This window comes from Sander vitreus, chromosome 9, assembly GCF_031162955.1.
Source record: "Sander vitreus isolate 19-12246 chromosome 9, sanVit1, whole genome shotgun sequence".
In the NCBI taxonomy this organism is placed as follows: domain Eukaryota; kingdom Metazoa; phylum Chordata; class Actinopteri; order Perciformes; family Percidae; genus Sander; species Sander vitreus.
In genome coordinates this window covers 22117345-22140468 of record NC_135863.1, presented here as the reverse complement: position 1 = coordinate 22140468, position 23124 = coordinate 22117345, and the positions used below count along the sequence as shown (strand labels likewise).

Sequence of the window (23124 nt, the reverse complement as noted above, 5' to 3'; positions counted from 1 at the left end):
AAATGCATTGAAATGAAAATCGGGCAGGCTCTTATGGCTGCCATTGGAATTCATTCAGAAAGGCACTCAATTGGTTTTGACCAGATTGAGTGGGTGAACAGGCGGGGATCGAGTGAATCGACCCAGACAATGATGCTGTTGCCTCGGCGACGGACCGAGGACCCCGATCCCCAGGACGTCTGCCGCCAGTCCTTGTACTCTCAACCCCAACCAATCCCCCCTACATCACCACAGAAACACACACACACACACACACACACACACACACCTCCTCCACCTCTATTATTTCTTCATCTTTCAGACTGTGGGTGTGTATCAGCTGCAGCCCCCCCTGCCCCCCTTTTGTGCAGCGCTCCAATTACAAAGCTGTCTGCACAGATTAAAGAGGCAGCCCATCTGACAGCAGCTAAACACTTCAACATATACACACACACACACACACACACACAAACTGTGCTGTGCAGGCAAACCGTACTCTGTACTAATCTAACCCCATCAGCCTACAGACGCCTGCACATGTACATCCCCTGACTGTTGTGCTCCATAGCATAACACCTTACCTGACACTCTCAGCGACACTTACGTATGCACACATCTGTCAGCCCAACACACTTGACCCTGTCGACTGTATACGCACACCTACACACATAATAAAAAAAACAGAACCAGCACAAAGCAGGTGTTTGCCGCTGCTGTCTGTCACATCCAGGGAGTACCAACAAGCCGTAATGAGAATGGGAGCTCCTAATTGATGGTGCCAGTTTTTTTTAATTATTGTAGAAACAATGTGCCAGACTTAGCTGAGCATGTTCAGGTGTCCACCCAATCACGGCTGTCTGAAAGGTTTTGCCGCTCATGTGCCTGACCTCGCTTTGTGGCGGGTACTCCAATGCTGAGACACGACCTCAAGAGAGCAGGCTAATCTTCTCTCTATTATAGTATTTTTATGTCCCCATCATTCACTCACCTGTCTCTTACATCATTATCTACTTTGTGTGTGAATAACTGCCTTGTGCTTGAAAAAACAAAATTACCTCATTTGCCCCTCCATTCCTTTAACTCTATACTACTATATTTTTACAAATCATAGTAAGATAACAAATAAAAAGGTAAATGTAGGGAAAGCTTAATATCTATTCAGATATTCAGGTATATTAATATTAATATTAATATTAAATCATTCATTCCTTTTGAAATTAGCATATCTGAAGTGCTATTGTGGTGTGATCATCACAAAAGGTATAGCTATCAATGAAATACATCGCTTATAAAGTAGAGACATTTAAAACTACTCTACTTTATTTTATTTTGAAATGTACCTTAAAGTCCCACAGGTGCGTCGGAGGTCAGCAGAGCTTGAATAATGTTTCCTCAAGGCGTTTCATTTACCTATTGATCTATTTTTGTGGTCCTCTGATCCAGTAACTTACCTTGCAGCTATGTATGAATATGCAGTAGGTGATTTGTTCATTTTTAAATAGTTGGGACGGGCCTGGTTTGTTTCGTTTACCTGCGACTAGCGATCCACATGATTAACAACTCTTTTGGTTCGGTATTTTTTTTTTTTAATACAGAACAGTTTGATGCTGGGCAGGTAGAATACAACCGGTTAATCTGACCGTTTTGCTTAAAACAGCACAAAACAAGGGTTTACCCGATAACCGGTAAAGTTGCGGGCTGTAAAATAGAAACCAAGAGCTGAAAGACACTCGAACAGGAGAGGTGGGTGATATTTGTATGAGAGCCCATAACATATACTATATGAGCAACGTCTCTCAAAAAACATATAGTCATTCTTTCCATGGTTATAAAGTGTGTAGGTCTTTTTACATGATCAAATGATTTAAAAGGGGGTGTATTTGTGTACATGTGTCTTTGTGTATAAGTGTATTCATGTTCACATGCATAATTATGAAGCATTATTTTTGCATTGTGGCAGTATAACAACCACAACAAACAGTATTAATTCTCCCTGTTATAAGGTGAGTTACTACTCCATATACTGCAGCTAAAGACACATCAGGGATTTTACAGTAGTTGGCAAAGCCTTCCCTTTTTTTTATTTTGTTCTAAGTTTGAGTCTGTTTCCATTTATTATCATTCACTCACTCTCACACACAGTTTTCCCTTTTCTTCCTGTGACAGTATCAGAAAACAAAATTTCGAGAAAGTACTTTTAGGCTGAAAATTGGGTGAATAATTAAAAGCATGTATGTCTGGATGTTGCTTAGACAGGTGCATTTGTACATTATCTCCAGTGGTGCAAGTAGAGACTGTTAACAGTCTGATTCAGCTTCTCGTGGTGGTAAACCTGAATTGTAACCATACCAAACCACTGAGATGCAGCAGGTCAATAAAGTTAAAAGGCATCTGCACTAAAACCTAAGTATTTAGGAAATCCAATACCATTGCTCGATACCAGCCACCAATGATCCAGTCTGACATGGAAAACAACGACTGACAGAAGGGGTTGAGTGATCTCTGATGATGTAGTGCGTGCGCTGCCTCTTCTTACCTTGAGAAAACAGGGAGGAGGAGGAGGAGGAGGAGGGTCTGTGAAGAGCTGCTCTGATGCTTGGCTGCTCATGTTCACAAGGTGTGTTTCTGTGAATAAAGTGAGACAAGGAGATTAGGAGGATGGGAGGTGGGGTCATGCATGCAGCTGCACTTGCCCGCTGGAATACAGAGTATGAGGATGAGTCCTCTTCCTCGTCTAGACAGCTAAAGTAAAGAGAGGTGAAAACTGCAAAATCCACACCTTCTAAAAACAACAGAATGTCACTGCTTTGATCCAACTGGTTTATCCTCTATTGTTTTAGTCTCACACTATAACCTGAACCTGAACCTGAAAGTGAAATTCCCTCAACCGTGAGATCCCCCTGCTATTCCTCGTGACAAATCCCTGTGACTTCACCGTAAAATGATACATTCCGGCTTCTCTTTGCACTGTGATCTCCTGTGAGCGCCTGCTAGTGCTCCAGTCATTACTGAAGGCCCATTTCCTTGCTGAGATATCGGAGGCCAGGGCATGCCGCTGTGGTAGCGAGGCTGCAGGCTGAGAAGGGGTTGAGCGAGGCATATCCTGGGGGCCTCCAACCACATCATGAGCAAGCAGGGATTCTGACTGCTCGAGCATGAAGTAGAAGCGGCCACACTTCATAAATCCTGCCCATCGCGGCACTGCACATAGTCGGGGATGCAAAGCCCGGGGGAACAAATTTGACTCATGCTCTATACTTGCTTGTCACCTTGTATCGTTCGTATATAAAACAACAGTATATTCTCACTGTGATTCTGCCAGTAAAGTGTGTCCAACCTCTTGGACACAGTGCTAAATAACCCCAGGGTTCCTTTATGCTCATGTCATCCATGAATTTTTTTAAGATTATTTTTTGGGCATTTTAGGCCTTTATTTTTATAGTTTGATATGCCGCAAAGGACCACAGGTCGGAGTCGAACCAGCGGCCACTGTGTTGAGGAGCAAACCTCTATATATGGGCGCGCGCGCTACCAGGTGAGCTCCCCAGGTACCCAACCTTTCAGTAATTTAAAGCTGTGAAAGCATGCATGTCCACCTTTACACTGCCTGGAAGAATAAGAAGAAGAAAAAAATAGAGGAGAGTGAACTCACGCAGACAACGAATCAAACCCAAAGCTCCTTAATTGTGTGAGTGAATAAATTACAAGTGATTGTGCTTTGTAATGAAGGCAGCGGAGCATATTGTGCAAATGCTCTGCTTTTTAATGATTTAATTAGAGAACCTCGCTCAAACTGGAGCAGAAAATTTCAACATGATGATGAGTGAGGAGCTCTGCCAGCAAACGGCACCGCGACTCAAGATCCTGTGTTAATTGCTGCAGCAGTCGACAGATGTGCCTCACGTTTCTGCCCATTTCCTGCTTTATTAAAATTAGTTGTACCCCAAAGAACGCCAAATGTTGTCTTCCTGAAGTAAATGATTTACGACCACTAAGCGGCATCATGTCATTCTAATTTCCGACATTCTCTAGCCAGATTAGAAAGGATGCTGTCTGTGGCCTAAGGCAGTGTGTTAAATCATTAACTACAGCTATCATCAACTACTGATTTGTCCCAAGATGGCAGATGTAACATGTAAAACTTCCAACAACTAAACTTCAGAAGTTATATTTACATATTTATCTATTTTGTTAAGCCTCAACGCACACCACCACTGACTAGACCTACTATTTTCACACCAACTGACTCCCATATCGCACCAGAAAGTTTAATTTTTCAAGGCGGACTTCTCATTAATCAAAGTAAACCACAAAAAAAGTTCAGTAAAGTCACAGAGCCAGTTTGTCATGTGGACCAAAAGGGGACAGCATAATGTGCTGTGGTGCTGCCCCAGTCCGAAAGCTGTGTCACTCCACTGACAGCAGCACGGGCATTAATCACCTAACTCATTAAGACAATCTGCACAAGTGCCCACAGCTCATAAACTCTGGAATAGACCAGAGTGACTGTTTTACCTCCTGAAGCACCTGCTTATTTACTTCTCAATACAGTCAGACTACCCATCCATTTCAGATGACACGGGGCAATGGCTGTTTATCTCCGTCATCTTTATTCATTGCGATAGACATTGTTTTTCTTCAGGTATCTGTAAACGATAAAAAGGAAATCTTCGTTTTCCATAACATTAGTGACCGAGGGATTGCACTGAAATTGCAAACAAGAAAATAAATTGATGCTTAACACTGATGCACTTCTCTCAAGAATAACTATTATAAAATAAATAAAAAACAATGAGCAATATATCCTTCAAGAATGATCCTGATTCTGTTGCCAAGACTAGAGCGGATTGTTGGAGGTAAACTGAAGATAGCGTAGCCTTAATGCTTATCATTTCCATTACATAAACTAGAAATAGGTACAACACTTTGTTGGTACCGACTCCCAAATTGAATAGACAGACTTTTCTCATGTATCGCACTGCTCCATCTCCAAGGTATAATGCGCATGCTTTTCAATGAAAGAATAGTTAATGGTCACATTGAGGCTATGAAAAGATGTTCTGCTCACACAGACAATGTGATGCTCTCCCGAGGCTCCATTGAAGGGTGCAATTTTTTTGCTATGATTACTCATTCTGTTGATGATACCTCTCTTCGGTACAGTCTCTTTGTAATAAGTCAGAGTGAGAAACCGCTACTACGACTTTAAGTATCATCACGGAAGGTAAAGAGGTTTCATGTAAAAGACCAAAAAGCCAGCTGGGGCTGAGCCCGAAGTTAGTTTGCGAACCACTGCCTCGTGGGACATAACCTAGAAACAGAGGTGACAAACACAGAAATGACAACCGCTGAGGTGAAAATGTGACAAAGATGGCTGAGGGAACATGAGGGTTTAGGCCGAATCAGTGACAGAGCTTAAGGTAATCCTCTAACAAGCTCAGCGAGCAAGAAAGGACAAAAAAGTTTCACTGAGACAAAGTTGATCGTGAGATGTTAAACCAGACGTGTAAATAAAAGCTGCTTTTCCACATGACAACAAAATTAATTGTGAAATATTTTGGAGGCAAGTAATTAAAACAGTTGTGAGATCAATAAAGATCCCCCTTTAAGCCCACCATGGCCCACTGATGAGCCCAGGTTAAAGGAACAGATTGACATTTTGTGAAATAACATTCTTATTCACTTTCTTTCGGAAAGTTGGATGAGAAGATCAATACCACGCTTATGTGTGTCCGTTAAATATAAGGCTACAGCCAGGAGTCAGTTAGCTTAGCTTAGCATGAAGACAACAGGCAACAGGAGGAAACAACGAGCCTGGCTCGGTCCAAACACCTCTAAAGCTCACTAACTAACACATTATAAGTCATTTGTTTAATCTGTACAAAAACCAACGTGTAAAAATGTCATGTTGTGGTTTTATGGGGCCGGACTATTTCTCGAGTGGGTGCAGTAACTTCTCTGAGTCACCACTGGTTACCTGGCAACCTGACGTGTGGAGCTCTTCCTTTATTGGACACAAAGAGCCCATGTGGGTTCTTTGTATGATTGCACATGTGGGCTCTACTTGCAGCCCAGCTTGGCCTGGGACCTTTATGGCACCAGCAGACATTTCACGGCCATCCCATGCCAACTCATCATTCACCCATGCGAGGCCCCACATGGGTATGTTGGGCAAGTGGAGGTCCAAAAATGGCTACAGGCCATAATCTGAGCACCTGGCAAATTAATTGTTGAGCCAGCATTTCTGATTAACAACTCGCAATTTTTTTTTTTTTACGGAGGCTGGGTTTCATCAGGTTTTGTATTTCAGACCTATTGATTATCTGCAGTGAGGGGCACTGTGACAAAACCTCAGCAGGAGTTCTCCATCTGCAATAAGCCATGTGCCAAATACAGGCTCTCTCTCCCTCACACATATTTGGTCTGCTGTGTTATATCTTCCCTGGTTACGAAAGAGAGTTATAGGAATATGCTCACTGATAAAAGCAATACAACGTATGCTGGTGTTGGTTCTTTTATGGGATTAACCAATCTGCTGTGACACACAATCACAGATTTATCTTAACACACATGTAACATTTAAAGCAGTTTTTTTTTTTTTATCTATTATTCTGCATGTTTCATTTGAAGTTTGCAATCGGTTAGCGGATTGATTCACCTCTTGTGAGTCCTCTCTTCCTAATCGATTCTTATCTCCCTGACCTTTGTGTCTCCTCCTGTAGACAACTGGGAGACATGCAGGGTAAACATGAAGGAGAACAGCACGTAGCATCTTTCTGGCCAGCCTATTGGGCACACAGATTATAAAGAGTCCAATTAAATGTAATGTGTTATGCTCTTAATTATTAATTTTGAGCCGCCGGGACCTTAGATGAAGATGAAAAGACTTTACCTTCAGTTTGGGCAGGCAGTAACCAGCAACACCGCCATGCAATATTTGGACGGAACGTGACCTCCATCTAGTGGCAGGAAGACAAACAGCTACCTATGTACGTCACTGTCGTAAAGAAAGCACAGCGTGGCCGGGTCGCTTTACGGTATTTTAAATTGTTTAGACAATGGCATCCTCGTTGATTTGCAGCGAAACTCACAGCAGGTAAATAACTGTGAATGAGTTAAGGTTATTCATTAAGACGTAGCCAATGGACCTAAACGGCTGTCTCTCGTTAGGTCAATACAAAACGACTCGTAGATGACACATGCTCTGCTGTATGTTAGCCAGGAGACGTTCAGACTAACAACTGGGATTCTGTCACTCTCATTTTAGGGTGAGTTCAGTCCTAAACAGAGATGTGAAGCAGTATGGAAAGAAATATTTGTTTGACCGCAATGAAGAGACGTGCTGGAACTCAGACCAGGTAAAACTGCAACGGCCCCAGTATTATAAACATACTTATTGTAAACCGTATGTATTAAATACTAATTGCATTGGTAACTTACCCTATTTTTGCAGTTAATATACATGAAACCGACATACCCTCATGTTGTCCTCGGGTCAAATTTGACAACAAACAGTTCGTTTTCCATAAATAAGTGTAAAACTGTAGTGGTAATCAGTTGGAATGAAGTTGGCTGAGAAGATCTAACACAAAATTGGGTGATAGTTTATACTTTATGCTTTATCAACAGGCAAAACAGACAGAGGACAACACAAGGGTTAAGACATAGTTTTATACTTACAGGAAATGATAATACTCAATCTGCGACTTTAGAATGCCACCTAAACTCATACAGTCTATACTTAAACTTCTTTAGAAGTGTAAAATGTTTTCTCCAAAAATGTATTAGTTCTGTCAAAGATACTCTATCTGTCTCTGATCTTCTGAGATGTCCCATCACCGCCATCCACATTTGTTTTAAGCTTCTTTTTTTTTACTGCATTGCATTGTGGGAGACTATAGTGTACATCAACAGTATACTCAAAAGTTAAGTGTACTTAGTGTGCATACCGGCCAATTCATGTTTATTTAGTCGAATGTCCATTGTAAACAGACAATATATTCAAAACCCTACTTACAATTCCTATGTAGGATGGAATATATATATATATATATATATATATATATATATATATATATATATATATATATATATATATATATATACTCAAAGACTTCCCACATACACCTGAATGTTCATGGGAGTCATCAACATCATGTCTTTGACAGGGTGAATGTCAGTGGGTGTGTCTGGAGTTCCCCCAATCTGTCAAGGTGTCCGAGTTAAAGGTCCAGTTCCAGGGAGGCTTCTCAGCAAAAACATGCAGACTAGACGGTAAAACTCAGAGATCACATTTATCAACTGTAAACCTCGTCACAAATTGTTTTCCTGATCCACTGCCTTCTCATTGTGTTGTGTTTCATACTATAACAAGACAAGACGTTAGGTGTGATAAGATAAGGTCAATTATTTTCCACTTGTGCCTTCCCGCAGGTTGTCCAAAAGATGGAGCCTTTACCGAGATCAGCCATTTTTATCCGGAGGACAACAACTCTCTTCAGATATCCTTCAGTCTTACTGTGCAGCATTGGACCGAGATTTGATTGATAGCCCTGTAAAGGGCCAATGCTAAATGCTAAAATGGTGGAGCAACATTTAAAAATAGTGATCCTTATATTTTCTACAACACACACTCATTTACCAGTAATCAAGGGAACTTTAAATGCTACATTTAACTCTTTACTCAACTGCATTAATCATCATTTTACAACCAATGATGTGTGCTGTGAACAATCATTAGGCTGACCAAAACCACTCTGTCAGACAAATATTGGTGTTCCATCACCAATATTTTTTAACCAGATAGTTAACGTGATACTAAATGCAATTCTGGCTTAATCCGTTGAAATTTAGCCTTGTGGGTCTACACCAGGGTTTTTTTTTTTCTGCAGCTGAAGCTGTACCTGTCACTCTAGGAACACAGTGTGTTTCCTGCTACCGCTGTACACGATTCATAATAAGTATCGGACAATATTTTCCTGGACATGCTTTTCATTATTGCCATGCTTATCTTGTTCTTAACTCCACACCCACAGCTTTCCCATACAGGAGGCCCCTGCAGTGGACAAAGTAAAAATAATGTTTGAGAATAGTGCCGACTTTTTTGGGAGAATTATTGTTTATTCTTTGGATGTCCTGGGGGGAAAAGCCTCGTGACCATGTCTCGTGAGAGAGGAAATGACTCCTGAGTAAAATACAGGACGGTGTGGTGGCACTTGGGAAACATGTCATCTGTGCTGCCACCTCATGAACTGATGTGAATGTGGCCTTTTTTGGTATGGATGCTTTCGGGGGATCTGTCCAGCCATATCACTCTTCATTACTCAAACACAGAAGGCTTGTCGAGTCCAAATCTTGAGTTTTAATTGCAGATTTAATGTGTTTCTTGTGATTATAAGAGCACTTGTAATGATGCTTTCTGAACTTATATTGTGCCTTTTAAGTTGAAGCGCCATTCCAGTGGAACACACATTATAAAAATAAATGTTTATTAAAACTCGGTTCACAGTACTTTTTTGCTGTCCTTCAGCCAAACAAAATAATTCTGCTGCACAATGTTGCATTTTAGTTTAAATGTCTCTGCATATAAACTGATCTATTACAATGACTTGTTATTGTGACAGAAGTCTTGGTCATCTCACCATCGATGATAGCTGGTTGCAGATCTGAGATCAACTGTGTGAGCCCAGATTTCCAGTTATTGACTTTAACCAGTGTCATGTTGTTGGCTTGTAGAGTTTCAGAATATGGTCCTCCAACACTTTCTGAACTAGGAAACAATAAATGAAAATGTCAATTTAGCTAAACTTTTTTTTTTTTTTTTTTTACAGTAACGTCTTACAAAAAAAGAAAACGTATTTCTCAGGTATACAAAGACAATACATACTCTTTTTGTGTCCAAGGGCAACAGCCAAAGCCATTGGACTGTACCCAGAGTCAGACTCAATGGTCATGTCAGCCCCTTTGGCTTAAAGAGAGTATAGTAATGGCAGTTAAAAAAAGCATTCAAACAGAATTTGTTAGAGTTTATCATGACTTTATATCATAGACATGCAATGTACCCAAGAGTGCCTCTACACATTTGATGTGGTTCCCTCGTACAGCATAAAGAAGAGGAGTCCCACCGTTCTGAGAATAAAATACAAATCACATTGTAGTTGTATTTTGTTTACTATACTTTACAACTATCTTAGTGTGTGTTGGCTTGCCATAACTAATACATCTTGTGGATTTGTGATGGCACGTCAGACATAAAGAAAGTCATTGTGTACCCAGTCGTAAGTGTTAATGTCTACTCCATGTCTGAGAAGAGCCTCGACAATGTCCACATAACCCCCAGAGCTGGCCAGTGTCAGGGCACTCTCTCGCTCCCTCGCAATTGCTTTGGGGTCTGCGCCCTAAAACAAAAATCCCATAAACATTGATAAGAGAGTGCATTTTGACATGTGCGTGTCTTTCTGAACAGCAGTCTCTTACTTCTAACCTTTTCCAAGAGAAAATCCACCACTGCTTTCTCTCCAAACGCTGCTGCCCACATGAGAGGCGTAAAGCCCCGTTCATCCTGTTTGCTCAGCAGTGAACTGTCTGCAAAATAAAGTCCATGGCCCATCAGTAGAAATTTTGTACAGTTCAATGCCACACAAAATTTGCATTCTGTTATTCTGCTTAGTGACATCCAAATTCCTCACCTTTACTCAGGTGTGCAGCCACTTGTGAAACCTCACCTTGAGCTGCCAACTGGTGTATGGACAGAGCTGCATGGTGGAAATAACATCTGAATAACTTAATATGCTCAATACAATGAAAATACCATGATTGCTTGTCTAGCACACAATTGTGTCCTTTGCCATTACTTACAGTCTAATGTTGCTGGGCGTACTGTAACCTCATTCCCACGCTGCTTGTTGGTCAGAGTGGTGGGGTGTATGAACAAACCCTCTTCATCCACATCCATGTTTTCTGGAGACACTGACCCAAGCAGATGAACCATAGCCACGTCAGTGGAAGCAATATATTTTTGTTTAAATATAATATATGTGTAACTGATTATTTTAAGACTGCAAACATCGGGTTGACAACAGATGTTACATAGAAAAAGGTAACGTGTCAAAGTGATTACGGACAGGGAACTTCTATTAAAAGATCAAATATAAAAGGCATAGGTACCATTGGACCTCTCGTCTCTGGACTCGGAAGGACAAACATTCGCGTTAGATGACCGAATATTTTGGACATCTGCAACCTCTTCATCATCTCTGGCCTGCATCATCACTGCAATAATTTTTTTTAAAAACAAGACATGAACTAGCTAATACATAAAGTGGTACAGCCCTCAAAAGTAGCCACAATTAGTTCATAAAGCACAGGCAACGTTGTCCACTCACCACATCCAGCCTTACAGTCTAATTTGCGCTAACTTCCTTTTGGACAAACTGAAAGTAAATTATTTCGAGTCGCACGATGGGTCTTGCTGGAAGTGCACGAAATGTACCGAGATACATTACTTGTCGCTCAGTTGATTAGCTTTTTAATAAATCATTTATTTTCACAAAATAAACGAGGACACGTTGGATTCAACCGGTGTAACGCATCACCGCGTTACTCTTTGAAGGAAGAACTAATGTTTCATAATCGTTATTTCTGTCCGGAATATTGTCGTGTGACACGACAATAAAAATACGGAAGACGCAAGAATCAGCTGACATATTTCGCGTACAACTGCATTGTGTTGTTACCAGTTTCTGACATAAGCAGCCTGCATTATGGAGGACCAGGAGATGCAACTAAAAGTTAGACGAGGTAAATAATAGTTTAATTTATCAGCATACAATTACCTCATTGTTCACCTTGCAACGAAGCTAGTAGCTGTTAGCTCGCCTTAGCCGCTAAGCTAATGCTATGTTAACATCGCTGTTTGTTCATGTCCCATGCTGTTGGATGTTTCCTTCTGTTTTTCTTTCTTTTTCGAACACTGGTCAGGTATTCTCTGCATGTGTCTGTACTTCTTTGGTTCTACAGTGACTGACAAATTCACGGAGAGCATGTACGTGCTAGCTAACGAGCCGTCAGTGGCTCTCTACAGACTGCAGGAACACGTCAGAAGGTCCCTGCCTGAACTGGTGCAACACAAGGTACTCACCCTGTGTCATATAGCAAATCGTACTATTACAATAACCTGAGAGTAATATGTGTATCAAGAAACAAACAAATACCACAATATGGAGTTCATGTGGACTAATAATGCACACAGTAAACAACACAACCCTCACAAGTCTGTAGATGACATCATCAGTATGTCTGCTACTCAATTAAAGACTAGTCATTTAAATCAAGTAGTTAAAACTGAGGTATGCAATAGTAAAGAAGTAACGTATGAATTCTGATTTAGCCTGGGTTTCCCCTCATTGGGTTTGGTTGCTTTTATTACTTTGACTTATTTTCAAGTCTCAAAAGCTTTTGTGTTATATTTGATGGTAGTATTTTCTGTCATACCTCACACAGACAGACATGCAGAGCTGGGAGGAGCAGAGTCAAGGAGCCATCTACAGTGTAGAGTATGCATGCAGGTGAGCAGAAGCATAGACCTGCATACAGTATTTGCAGAACCCAGGCACTGTGTGACTTATAACACTTTGATTGATCTGTTGGTTTTTGCAGCGCCGTGAAGAGCATGACGAACAGCAGCTTGTATTTCAAAAACATTGACGGCCTCCTTCGTCAAGCCATCAGCATGAAGGAACAGATTAGCAACTCTCAAGGACGCAGGTAGGAGGCAGCAGTGAACATGCTGACTGAGCCACAGTGATGTCTAAAGTGTGTGTGTGTGTGTGTGAGAGAGAAAAGGCCTGGTAAAAAGCCATAAAATGTGCAAATTTAGATGTACACCAACATTTGTCAAGTGGCAAAGTTAGTTCTTGGGGCTGTTATCTAACTCAACTTTGAAGTGTAAGGGTAACATAAGGGTGTTTCTCACTGCTAAATACTTGTGCCTGTATCAAGGGTTGTTTCTTCAACCATTTGGACGAGGGACAGTCATCATTTGAGGTTTTCACACACTTTTATTACCAAACAAAAATAGTCATTGACATATTTATTGCCAATATTTAAATAAGCCAGATGATTATTATAGGCTATTACCTTTTTGGCCGTACTACCCACCCCTACAAAAGTGTCAAAGATCCACTTGTGAGTCCTTGTACTTCACGTTTTCCTGAATCTCTGCATACTTGACTTATTTGAGAGTAATATTAGAGATTAAGTGACTTAGTGATTGGAGTTTTATCATATTTGCATTTATTCTTTGCACAATATCATACCTTTTGTTGTTTTTGTTTTATTCAATCCATTTATTATTAATTGTATATCAAGTAATATTTTAGGACATCAGCTAATACGTTTTTTGTTTTTTTTTCCTTTCAGTTTTATTCTCCCCCCAGTAACTGCAAAATATTTATCAGGCCTGTTCTGAACTCTTTTGTAGTTAATGGGAGCTTCACATTTTCTGTTTTATTTGCCCTGTTTTTCCTTTGCACCTGCATGAAGCTTACATGATGTGACCCCCTCACCCAGTCCCCTTGTCTCTGCTCCACATGCCCCTCCCACTTCCTCATTACCTCTGGACTGAGGTGTCCAAGGTTAGTATTATCTCCAGACATGACATAATCACATTCAGGCCTGTATTATACATTTTCTTTTTTTCAGAAAGGTTTTACATGTGTATTTAAGTGACATTTAAAGTTAACAGTTTTTTTTGTGAACATTATCGTAATCACCTTTTCAGGTGTCAAAACAGCCTACTTTTAAACTGTATTATATCTTCTAAAAATGAATTAGTTTATGCTCGATATGAAATCATTTTGAACAACACATAACAAAACACATCTGCACATTGTGCACAAATATTTGGCAACAAGCCACCATATACAGCGGAATAGAGTATTGACATTATTACAATGAAAGCTATACATTTGCCAGGTTGATACTTTGGCAACACTGGGGAGATTTAAATCAAACTCATTCATACAACAACACTACAAATTATACAGACGTTTGTGCTCAATGTGTTTTTCATCAAATTAAAAATGCTTTATAATCTGAACAGGAGAAATCAGTTGATAAAGGGGAAAACTTGGGTACGCCTTTCAATCTCTGTCCCATTTTTTGTGTGTGTAAAAAGGTACAAACGGACCGTTCTACATCTGTCTGAGATGACACTTGTGTTAGCAGTCCTCTAGTGATGCTTAAAAGGTCATCAGTTTCTCCAACCACAAGCTCAGCTTCCTTTATGTCACACAAGAGTAGAGTCTTTTGTGGAAATCCCTGACTTGCGTGCAAGGACACTCCTCATCTCGTTGTTGACCCCATTCCAGGGTTTAGCCTGGGCCTGCAGTAAACCAGATTCAGTAGACAGGGTCCTGTGCATTCGGGGACCACTGCCAGCACTGCTGTAGCCGTCTTTATCACTAGTGTGGCCCTGGGAGCCTTCAGCAGGGGAGTACTGCTGTTGCTGGCATTGTTGCTGCCTCGGGTTGCCACACTGAGGGTAGGCGAGCTGATGCTGGAGGTGAGACTGGCTGCGCTGCGTCCGCGGTTTGTCCACGCCAATTTTGAGCTCGCAGTGGCGGGAGACGGGCATGTTGCTGCTTCCGTGGTCATTCTGGAAGAGGGTGTCGAGGTGGTCGCTGTGATAGTGCTTGGCACTATAAGAAGCTTTGACCAGCGAGTGGATCACAACGACCAGTAGGATTAAGATCCCAGAGGAGAGTACGCAAGCACTTGCAATGCCTGTCTCCACCTCAAATATGAGGAGCATAAAGATGGACATAGCTGCCAAGGAAGAGAAGAGGGAAATTTATATATATATATATATACACAGAAACACTAAATGACCAGCAAACAATGTTCATCTTTTATTTGATTCATCTGTTATGGGCCACATTACTTTAAACAAAAGACCCTGAAAGTTTTTTTTTTTTTTAACTTACATCTGGGTTTTCTGCTTTTTTCCCAATTTAAGCTTTATTTTTTATTTTCACATTTCTTTCTCCTCTCCTCCAAAAAAAAAAAAAAGTGCATGTAATGTTGTTGTAATGTCATTTAAAGGCTAGCTGTTCTTAGCTGAGTTGTCCTATGTTTATCTCCAGGAAAAGGACTACGGACTCAGACGTGCTAAAGGAAGGGGGAGAAAAGCACAGCTCCGGGATGTGACGTGACTTCCTGAGTTGTTGATGTTGCTTCTACAGTCCCTTGCTCTATTACCTCCTGATTGAGGCTGAAGTGGGGTCATAAGGGCAACACCTCATCACAATGGAGGGACTGCCTCCAGTGACACCCCCCCAAGTAACCCCAGTACAAGCCGCTCAGTGGAACAGAGCACCACAGCACTGCCAGGTTCAGCATTAAAAACACTTAAGTCATGGACGCTGCTCAAAGAATGCATTGTTCTCATGGAATCGCTGGACTGGCCAGAGAGAAGGCAGCCGTGCTGCTTTTGCCTCTGCTGTTGAAAATCCACTGCGCCGCCAATGTTTTGGACACTAGTTTTCAAGTCTTTGTGAATTTGTTGTTGAAGGCTAAAGACTAAAAGAGTACCCTGCATGGAAATTATAAAAGCTACACACTTAAACAAGGAAAACATACAAAAATGTGCTAGAAGGCAGTAACTGATGCCCAGTTCTACTTTATTTAAGGATTAAATATGACATGCCAGATTGGGCAACATGTTCTTATAGAGAAAATCCAGAATCTTAACAAAAAAATGAAAATCTAGTTTTTCATTCTTACCTGCCAAGTAGACAGAAACCCCCAGGCAAAACAGTCCGATAGCCACGTGTCGTACAGCTCTGCTATCCAAAAGGAACCAGTCTGCTCTATTGAAACAGATGTCATATGGTTAATGTCAGACATGTTTGCACTTTAACATTACACTTTAACATTGCTAACTGTTTTTTTCTCATCAGTGCATAAATGATTGTATGCAACAATTTCTGTGTTGACAATTTTCTTTTTGTCTCAAGTGCACCTTCTTTGCTATGCAATTCAACTTTTCATCTTTTTTTATGTCTCCCCTGATAAGTTTGTATATCAGAACTGTAAGTCCTAAAACATTTGATTATTAATTAGCTGGGTATGTTTAAATGCTATATATTTTGTAAAGCTCATTATTATTCACATTTTCTTGGAATGTCCCCTCTGTCAGTAGGGAGGTCCTGGGGTATGCTGTTGGATTTGAAAACCGACGTGGGAAAGGGCCAGCTAGAGGCTGTGTGCTGGGTGCATAATGAGAGGAAGGCCATTGTTTAGATGGGATTCATAGGGTTTGAGAGGTGGGGGTCGGCCAACAACATTGCAGTACGGGCCTCTGCACTCTGACACATAAGGAAGGCACTTTTATACTTAAAATAAAACTTTTAATGAAACTTAATGCAGTCAACCAGGATCCGCTGTGGTTTACAGAGAACAATTAAAGAAGATTGTGTGGGCACAAGAACACTAACCAGATAAATTGTGTAGTTTCCCCCCCGCCCCTACTTATAGCAACGGTGTAAGTTGTACACTGACTGTGTGACCAGAATATAGGAGCCTAGGATGCAATACAATGCAGTTCCATAGCCTTGTAAGAATTGATACCATTTTTAAAGCATTTTGTTTTTGGAAGGCATTGATTCGAATCTAAGGGTTTATTTAAAACTGTATTTTGTGGTTATTTGTTTTGCCTTATATTGATCGTTTTATCATTTACATATACAGACAAAAAACACCAACAACAGTTTATGTGACAGGATTTATTACAGGGTTGTATTGAATTAGGCTACATTACATAACAACACAGGGGGTATATATTTCCCTGGTTATTCATTGCACTTAAACAAGTAGGTAAAGTGTAAATATGTAACGTTTGCTTAACAGTTGCCACTGTAGCCAAAAGTGACACTTAGAGGACTCTATGCTAAAATGTAGTGTAACAATAACACAACGTTTGCCAACATTAGCTAGACCAGACCACATGAACGGAGCAAAGGTGGGTTTTATTGCTTATGAATGTAACTTTTTATCTGTTAGAGAAAGATTGTTATTTTATCATTGTAAAGCGTATAGTGTTGTTTTAAAGGTGTTAAAGTGAGACTACACTTGCTCATAATTGGCGATTTCCAGGTGCGTCATACTGCAATTAGCTGCAACGCGACCAGGTGCGTTTTGGTCAAGTCACCGGACTATTAATAGACCTTTTTCACGGCAGACATGCTGACATGTCATAGTAGGAAAAGCACCGGTGTATTCAAAACCATTAATGATGGCTGCATTCCACTTAGGAGAGGCCCTGGTATTGTGCATGCTGACTCACTGAAATAGCTTACTGGGACACTTGATGGAATTGAGCCATCGTTAAGGTTATCAATTTCACCTGTGCTTTTCCTACTATGACAAATCAAAATGTCTGCTGTGAAAAAGGTCACAACAAATGGAGCAGCATGCAAGTGAGTGAAGCGGCTGACAGGCCTGTCGCAGGTGTTTGTTTCTTTTAAACTTGTAGAAGAGGTGCGTTACATGCAGGCTAAATACCTTTCAGTATCCTGCTCTCCTCTGCAGACCTCTGTTGAAAAGTAGCTGTGGAGTAGACACACCACCACAGAGCTTAAATGAAGGGTGAGAGATAGAGCAGAGAGCACCGTGGAGACAGGCAGCAGGACGGCCCAGATATGAGCGGGTATGAGCGAGGAGGTGGAAGGGGGAGACTCCTTCACTGCTGTCTGTTGAGACTGAAGCTGGAAAATCAAAATCACCGATAAAACAGACATGATGGCCGACAAAATCCCCAGTAAAGACAGAACTATTAGAGACCGCTGGCTGTACTTGAGCGTCATCTTTATCATAAATCTCAGGCGGTCCGGTTTCTCCTACAGAAGTTTCGCTTTTGCTGGTCGGACACGCTTTTCCGTCAATCCTAAAGTCCCAAAATGTGCACTGGCATTGCTGTGTGAATACAATGTCTTCCTCGGTCCTTTCGGGATGAATAGTTTCCTCTCCAACATGGATTTTTGCAGAAGTTTGCCTGTTGTGGTACAGCGCCCTGCTGCTCAGTCTGAGCATGTGATGGGCTTTAAATCGCCAGATTAAAAACTTCGCAACAACAATGGACTTTTTCTCTTGGATCCACGGAAACAATGCGTTGACGCGCTCCTGGGAGAGGCAGAGCTCACTGACTAAATACAAAACACAGTGACAGAACAAAGGGCATTAAAACGATGCAGTCCCACAACAAAGTTAATAAAACATAAACGGCATTTTTTTTTTTAATAACGTGTAGGCTACATTGCACAAACTATACCCTGCTGGAAGCATTAACTTCTAGAGCCTGCTCCAAAAGAAAAACAGACCTTGAAATTACTCATATGTTATGAATTGAAAGCCATATTTTATTTCCTGGGCTAATAGATTAGCCTACTTCTTACGATGTGATAGCCTTATATCCTCATAAAGTGATTAAAGGATTATATAGCCCTTTTCAACAGGCGATTTAATTGTCTGCTACAAACACTAGAAGAAAGAAGTGACATGCACTGCATATGATAAAGCAAAATCCAATGTGACTCCAAGTCCAGAAAGTCCTAAAGTTGTTCCTGTGCAAGATGATACCATGGCAGGTGTGCATTACAGCAAACGTTTGCGGAATTTGCGGCAGCGTCCACCTTAGCTAACCCCTCTTCATTGTAGAATACCCCTTTTATTCTTCGCCCAGCTCCTCAGACTCTCTGACTCTAATTACCTTTTCACTAGTTGCCGTGGAAACATAAGCACTTTATTAGGGATGCATTTTTTTTCATTGTATCCATTTATTTTACAATAAACAACAGTGCCCTGTAGCCTACTTTTATTTTTACATGCATATTGCAACCATATTATTATAAAAAAAAATACTTGTCCAGTATTTGCCCAATTTATTAGAATTCATATTTTAATATTAACTTCATATAGGCTACACTTCTACATACCACTGCTGGACGGCAAACACCTTGACATACTTAAAGTCTGTGACTTGTTTTACAGAGGCCTTATTCTGTTAGAGGTTTTGGTTTGGTGGAGGGGGGGGGGGTAGTAAAGGTGTAGCACTCTATTCTGTTGAGATGTAGATAAGACTGTAGCTATAAAGGTACACAATGTGAACAATTGCTCTCACACATGTACACTGACCATGGAGGCTATTTCTGAATTCGACAGCCTCACCACATGCTCTAAAAGGACCGTGGCTGATCTTGTCAAAAGCAGAAGTGAGAAGTTTCAGGAAAATGAAGAAAAAAAAATGGACTTGATGCAGAAAGTTCTTGCACCTCCTTCTCTCTACTTGCTGGCTCTTGCCTTATATTCATTAGTCATATTTAATAACTGTGATTGTATTGTAATTCAGTCTCCGGCTTGTTGGAGCTCTAACAGTGTTTAGAATAAATGTATGAAGAACACACTTGCATAAACAGAACTCTGAGGAGAAATACAATTTCCCCTGCAAATGATTAGCTTGCTGTATTTACAGACTGGGGTTGGTGCTATTCTTTGTCGGATTGATGGCACCCACGCAGATGAATCCTGGAGGTAAAAAGGCTGCGGCAGTCTGCAGGGATGTTGCTAACTATTGCATCAGATGCACAGTTTGAGTTACCTCTTGGGGATCTTTTACTGTGTGTGTTTGCACGTTCATAGCTGTGTGTGGCACCTTGTGTGTGTGTGTGTGTGTGTGTGTGTGTGTGTGTGTGTGTGTGTGAGAGAAACAGAGTTGTTGTCCACACTTCCAAAGATGATCTGTGCTAATAAATGTGTCGCTATATTATTTTTAGGAGTACATTGTGTCACATCCCAAAAATAGTCAATAATGCAGCTCATGCAGTGATTCAGTTATTACCTCTAAATATATCTATTAAGCTGACAGCATGTCTGTTTTCCATTAGTGTCTTAGCTTTGTTTTGCTTTTACCGTCACACCATTCACTTTCATTAGTGGTACCCAGGGATAGCAAATAAACTGAATAAACACATATTAACGGCAAATGGTCTATGCAGCAGTTTGGACACATGGCACTCAAACAGAAATATTGTATATAACAGTTGTATTCATGTTTAATGTGTGTTTAACACAATAACTACAATATAATGCAATCTAATATGGCAGCCTTGCCACAGATGCTGCCCCCCGTAACTTGTGATGTTGTTGAAATGAATCATAGCCTAGTGTTAGGTGTTCCTGTAATTTTGTCCAACCAATAACCCTGCATGTAGAGAGGTGGACTAAATTGTAATCATAATTTCAGGGTTCAGTTTAATAACCAATTAGAATGCATTTTGACTGATCAAATCAAAACAGCAGAATTTAATTTAGGGAGAGACCCCTGGTCATATACTGATAATACTGGGAGACTAAGGCCACGTCCACACGTACCAAAACTATCTTTTTTTTACCCGTCTTCCCTGGATTCGTTTCAAGGATTTTTGCATCCATACGGATCCATGTAGATCCGTGTAAATGACTCAACGCGCTACTTCATATTCCAGGCCTATAGGCGGCGCTGTTTCTGCTACATAAATTCACCAAAACACGAGAAGAGTTAACTTAACATGACTAGCTAGACTAACGTTCTCTTAATACATCCATGGACTATAATAACTTTCACCACTCCTCATTCTATAAAGGCCTCCGCAAGGAAACGTGTCTTTTTTTACATTGTATAATGTGCTGTTGAATTGCTTTTTATTTTGCAATTCTGTCTGCCATCGGACATGATTGCAGCGCGCTAGCTGGCAGAGCTAACGTTAGCGTGCTAATTAGCTAACATCGGCAGTCAAACAAACCATTGTCTTTTTGATAATCTACACCTTTTTTTTGCAGTAGCTTTTCTACAATAAACTGTGGCAAAAGTTACTATAATCCGTTCAAGGAGTTGATAAGCAGACAGATTAGCTAGCTAGCTTCCACTTTATAAACAGCTAGCTAACCATAGCAGCTAATGTTAACGTTACGTCGCTGCTGTAGCGGTCAGCTACTTTAGCGATGTTTAACGTTAGCAATATATCTTGTGTAGAATCCAGGACCGGCAGAGTAGAGGGAAGTGTCAGGGAGCAGAGACAAACTATTTAGCTAGATGAAGTGAGCTGGTTTGACCATTGAGATGGGATATGCTCGCTTAGCTTCACCGCAGTCGTGTGTGGCCGTGCACTAGTGCGGGACTGCGGGTAAGAGGTCGAGGGGTGTGGCGATGACATCATCGATACGATAAATATCCGGCCTCACCATCCAAACGAAGCCAAAAGAGAGACGTTTTTGAATTTTTTCACCCTGGGACCCGGTTTCAAAAAAGTGTGTTTTCAGGCAGTGCATTTACTGGATTCGTGTGGATGAGGGGCCCAAACGATGCTAAAAATGTGTGTTTGCACCAAAAAGCGTCTCCGTGTGGATGGCCCCTAAATATATAGATATATGACACTTAATTAATCTGTAGGGAATTAGTGACACTTCAGCAGAGTTAATGCCTGCCAATTTACTTGAACCTTCCTCCTTTGATTAAAGGAAAGTCTATTGACCCAGAAGGCCACTCTTATGTGCAGGCACCTTTAAAACACAAAGCTGCTTTTTTTTTTTATTAAGTCTAATCATACTTATTACAACTTTGCACATTTGATGTGCACCAAGATTAAAATGACGTGTGAGATGAGATGAAATTTTAGTTATTAGTTTTGTTACTTTGCTGCCATTAACTGCTTTAAAATCCCAATAAAGAGTCTCTGTGTAATTCCTCTAATTTCACACACCGAGTGCAGATTTCAAACCCTCAATCAGTATGGGATTTTCAGATCGTGAAAAAAATCAATGCAAAATTCCATTCAAATCGTAATAAGAGATTGTGTCTTTAGGGCAAGGGTTCCCACCCTGAGGATTGAGACCCCCCTCTTGGGGTCGTGAGATGAATCTAAGAGGTCACAAGATTACTTTCACGGTAGGAAACAAGAAAAAGCAAAGTTCTGTTGCAAAAAATTACATATATTTTTTGGGGCTTTTGTTCTCATCTTAAGTCTAAAAGGGAAAATCAATCTAAAATATAACTCATGCGACCGGTTGGGTTGCAAGTAGATATTACTTTATATTAAGGGATCACTGGAATGACACTTAGTCAACATTGAAATAAACATGCACTTTGAAATATATAAATAGCCTATGCTTATGAAATAAATCCTGAAATAAATGAATAAGGCAATATATGAATAACTGTATATTACAAACATATAAATGAGTCAATGTAGTTCAATAGACCTAAATAAATTAAATATTTTTTATATACATTATTATATAAAAAAGGATGTTTTCCAAGAGACTATTTCTATTTATTTTAGGGGACTTTTATTTTCTGATGCCATATTTATTTCCCAGCTCTTTACATTTCCATAGGTTATATTTAAATGAATGGGGTTATATAAATGTATGGGGCGTGGTTATCTCACAGATTCAGACCAAAGCAACAGCGCAAGAATCAGCTCGCTCGCACACCCAGTGGTCCCGCCGCCTCTCTCCCCGCCAAGCAGATTACTTCGCTGGAAAGTTACTGACCCCCCGGTACTGAGCCCCGGTGCTGGGGATTGCACCAGTTGAATTTGAGTTGCTACAGCCACTAACTAAAGGTCCATCTCAGGAGCTGCCATTCACGCTCATCCCGGCGAAGTAGTCTCCTAGTGGCGGGGAGTGAGGCGGGCTCCGCAGGATGCACTAGCTAATTCTTGTCTCATTTGTGGTCTGACATACAGTACAGTAAATTCATCAAATTCAGTGCCCCATATTGCTATTTTCCAAGCAACTGTAGCAGTTAAATATTTTTGCAGAGATGGACCTTCAGTTAGCAGCCCATAGGAATTAGAATTTAGCCCGCACAAAGTAGGCTAACCCAGAGCCTCATTTATTTATTTCAGGATTTATTTCAAATTGTTGTGGTCATACCCCGTGGATTCATGGTCTCTTTCATTTCCAAAACACCATATAGCCTCATTTTACAGGCTATCATTAAATCATCACCACCCTTTGAGAAACTGAAGAGACACACAACTGCCCTATTTACATTGCTCTTGAATTAGAGAAGATTGTTGCATAACTCACAAGTGGTAATAATCTCAA

At 40.7% G+C, this 23124-nt stretch overlaps 4 protein-coding genes across 9 annotated transcripts; 2 read left to right on the top strand and 2 right to left on the bottom strand.

Moving 5' to 3' along the window:
- Nucleotides 1-7013: 7013 nt before the first annotated feature.
- Nucleotides 7014-9135, top strand: nr2c2ap (nuclear receptor 2C2-associated protein). The gene is made up of 5 exons (XM_078259301.1): nt 7014-7075; nt 7247-7337; nt 8148-8253; nt 8413-8480; nt 9013-9135. Exons 1-5 carry the CDS (start codon nt 7038-7040, stop codon nt 9133-9135), a joined length of 426 nt encoding a protein of 141 aa, XP_078115427.1. The 5' UTR covers nt 7014-7037.
- A 3-nt stretch (nt 9136-9138) lies between these two features.
- Nucleotides 9139-12015, bottom strand: rfxank (regulatory factor X-associated ankyrin-containing protein). Of its 2 annotated transcripts, none has more exons than XM_078259294.1 (9): nt 11814-12015; nt 11146-11250; nt 10837-10947; nt 10668-10733; nt 10463-10563; nt 10251-10376; nt 10041-10107; nt 9866-9946; nt 9139-9748 (listed from the first exon to the last, which is right to left on the bottom strand). In XM_078259294.1, the coding sequence occupies exons 2-9, from the start codon at nt 11246-11248 to the stop codon at nt 9696-9698; spliced, it is 708 nt and encodes a 235-aa protein (XP_078115420.1). In that variant the 5' UTR covers nt 11249-11250; nt 11814-12015; the 3' UTR covers nt 9139-9695. The 2 variants fall into 2 exon arrangements, with proteins under 2 accessions (XP_078115420.1, XP_078115419.1); XM_078259293.1 differs by lacking the exon at nt 11814-12015 and adding an exon at nt 11364-11454.
- Nucleotides 11688-15962, top strand: borcs8 (BLOC-1 related complex subunit 8). 5 transcript variants are annotated; one of them, XM_078259298.1, is made up of 6 exons: nt 11688-11778; nt 11998-12110; nt 12481-12545; nt 12637-12744; nt 13522-13613; nt 15123-15962. In XM_078259298.1, exons 1-5 carry the CDS (start codon nt 11742-11744, stop codon nt 13601-13603), a joined length of 405 nt encoding a protein of 134 aa, XP_078115424.1. In that variant the 5' UTR covers nt 11688-11741; the 3' UTR covers nt 13604-13613; nt 15123-15962. The 5 variants fall into 5 exon arrangements, with proteins under 5 accessions (XP_078115424.1, XP_078115425.1, XP_078115421.1 ...); XM_078259295.1 differs by having other exon boundaries at nt 11692-11778; nt 11959-12110; XM_078259299.1 differs by lacking the exon at nt 13522-13613.
- Nucleotides 13608-18247, bottom strand: tmem221 (transmembrane protein 221). Its single transcript, XM_078259300.1, has 3 exons — nt 17542-18247; nt 15763-15848; nt 13608-14805 (listed from the first exon to the last, which is right to left on the bottom strand). Exons 1-3 carry the CDS (start codon nt 17850-17852, stop codon nt 14267-14269), a joined length of 936 nt encoding a protein of 311 aa, XP_078115426.1. The 5' UTR covers nt 17853-18247; the 3' UTR covers nt 13608-14266.
- Nucleotides 18248-23124: the final 4877 nt, after the last annotated feature.

Coding starts and splice junctions, on each gene's coding strand:
- nr2c2ap (XM_078259301.1), top strand. CDS start 7,038: ATGGCATCCTCGTTGATTTGCAGCGAAACTCACAGCAG. Junction 7,076..7,246: donor TGCAGCGAAACTCACAGCAG/GTAAATAACTGT, acceptor CTCTCATTTTAG/GGTGAGTTCAGTCCTAAACA. Junction 8,254..8,412: donor AAAAACATGCAGACTAGACG/GTAAAACTCAGA, acceptor GCCTTCCCGCAG/GTTGTCCAAAAGATGGAGCC.
- rfxank (XM_078259294.1), bottom strand. CDS start 11,248: ATGATGCAGGCCAGAGATGATGAAGAGGTTGCAGATGTCCAAAATATT. Junction 10,948..11,145: donor CAGAGACGAGAGGTCCAATG/GTACCTATGCCT, acceptor TGCTTGGGTCAG/TGTCTCCAGAAAACATGGAT. Junction 9,749..9,865: donor TGCCCTTGGACACAAAAAGA/GTATGTATTGTC, acceptor ATTGTTTCCTAG/TTCAGAAAGTGTTGGAGGAC.
- borcs8 (XM_078259295.1), top strand. CDS start 11,742: ATGGAGGACCAGGAGATGCAACTAAAAGTTAGACGAG. Junction 11,779..11,958: donor GCAACTAAAAGTTAGACGAG/GTAAATAATAGT, acceptor AACACTGGTCAG/GTATTCTCTGCATGTGTCTG. Junction 12,111..12,480: donor CTGAACTGGTGCAACACAAG/GTACTCACCCTG, acceptor TACCTCACACAG/ACAGACATGCAGAGCTGGGA.
- tmem221 (XM_078259300.1), bottom strand. CDS start 17,852: ATGATAAAGATGACGCTCAAGTACAGCCAGCGGTCTCTAATAGTTCTG. Junction 15,849..17,541: donor GGAGAGCAGGATACTGAAAG/GTATTTAGCCTG, acceptor CTGTTTCAATAG/AGCAGACTGGTTCCTTTTGG. Junction 14,806..15,762: donor GGTTTCTGTCTACTTGGCAG/GTAAGAATGAAA, acceptor CTTCCTTGGCAG/CTATGTCCATCTTTATGCTC.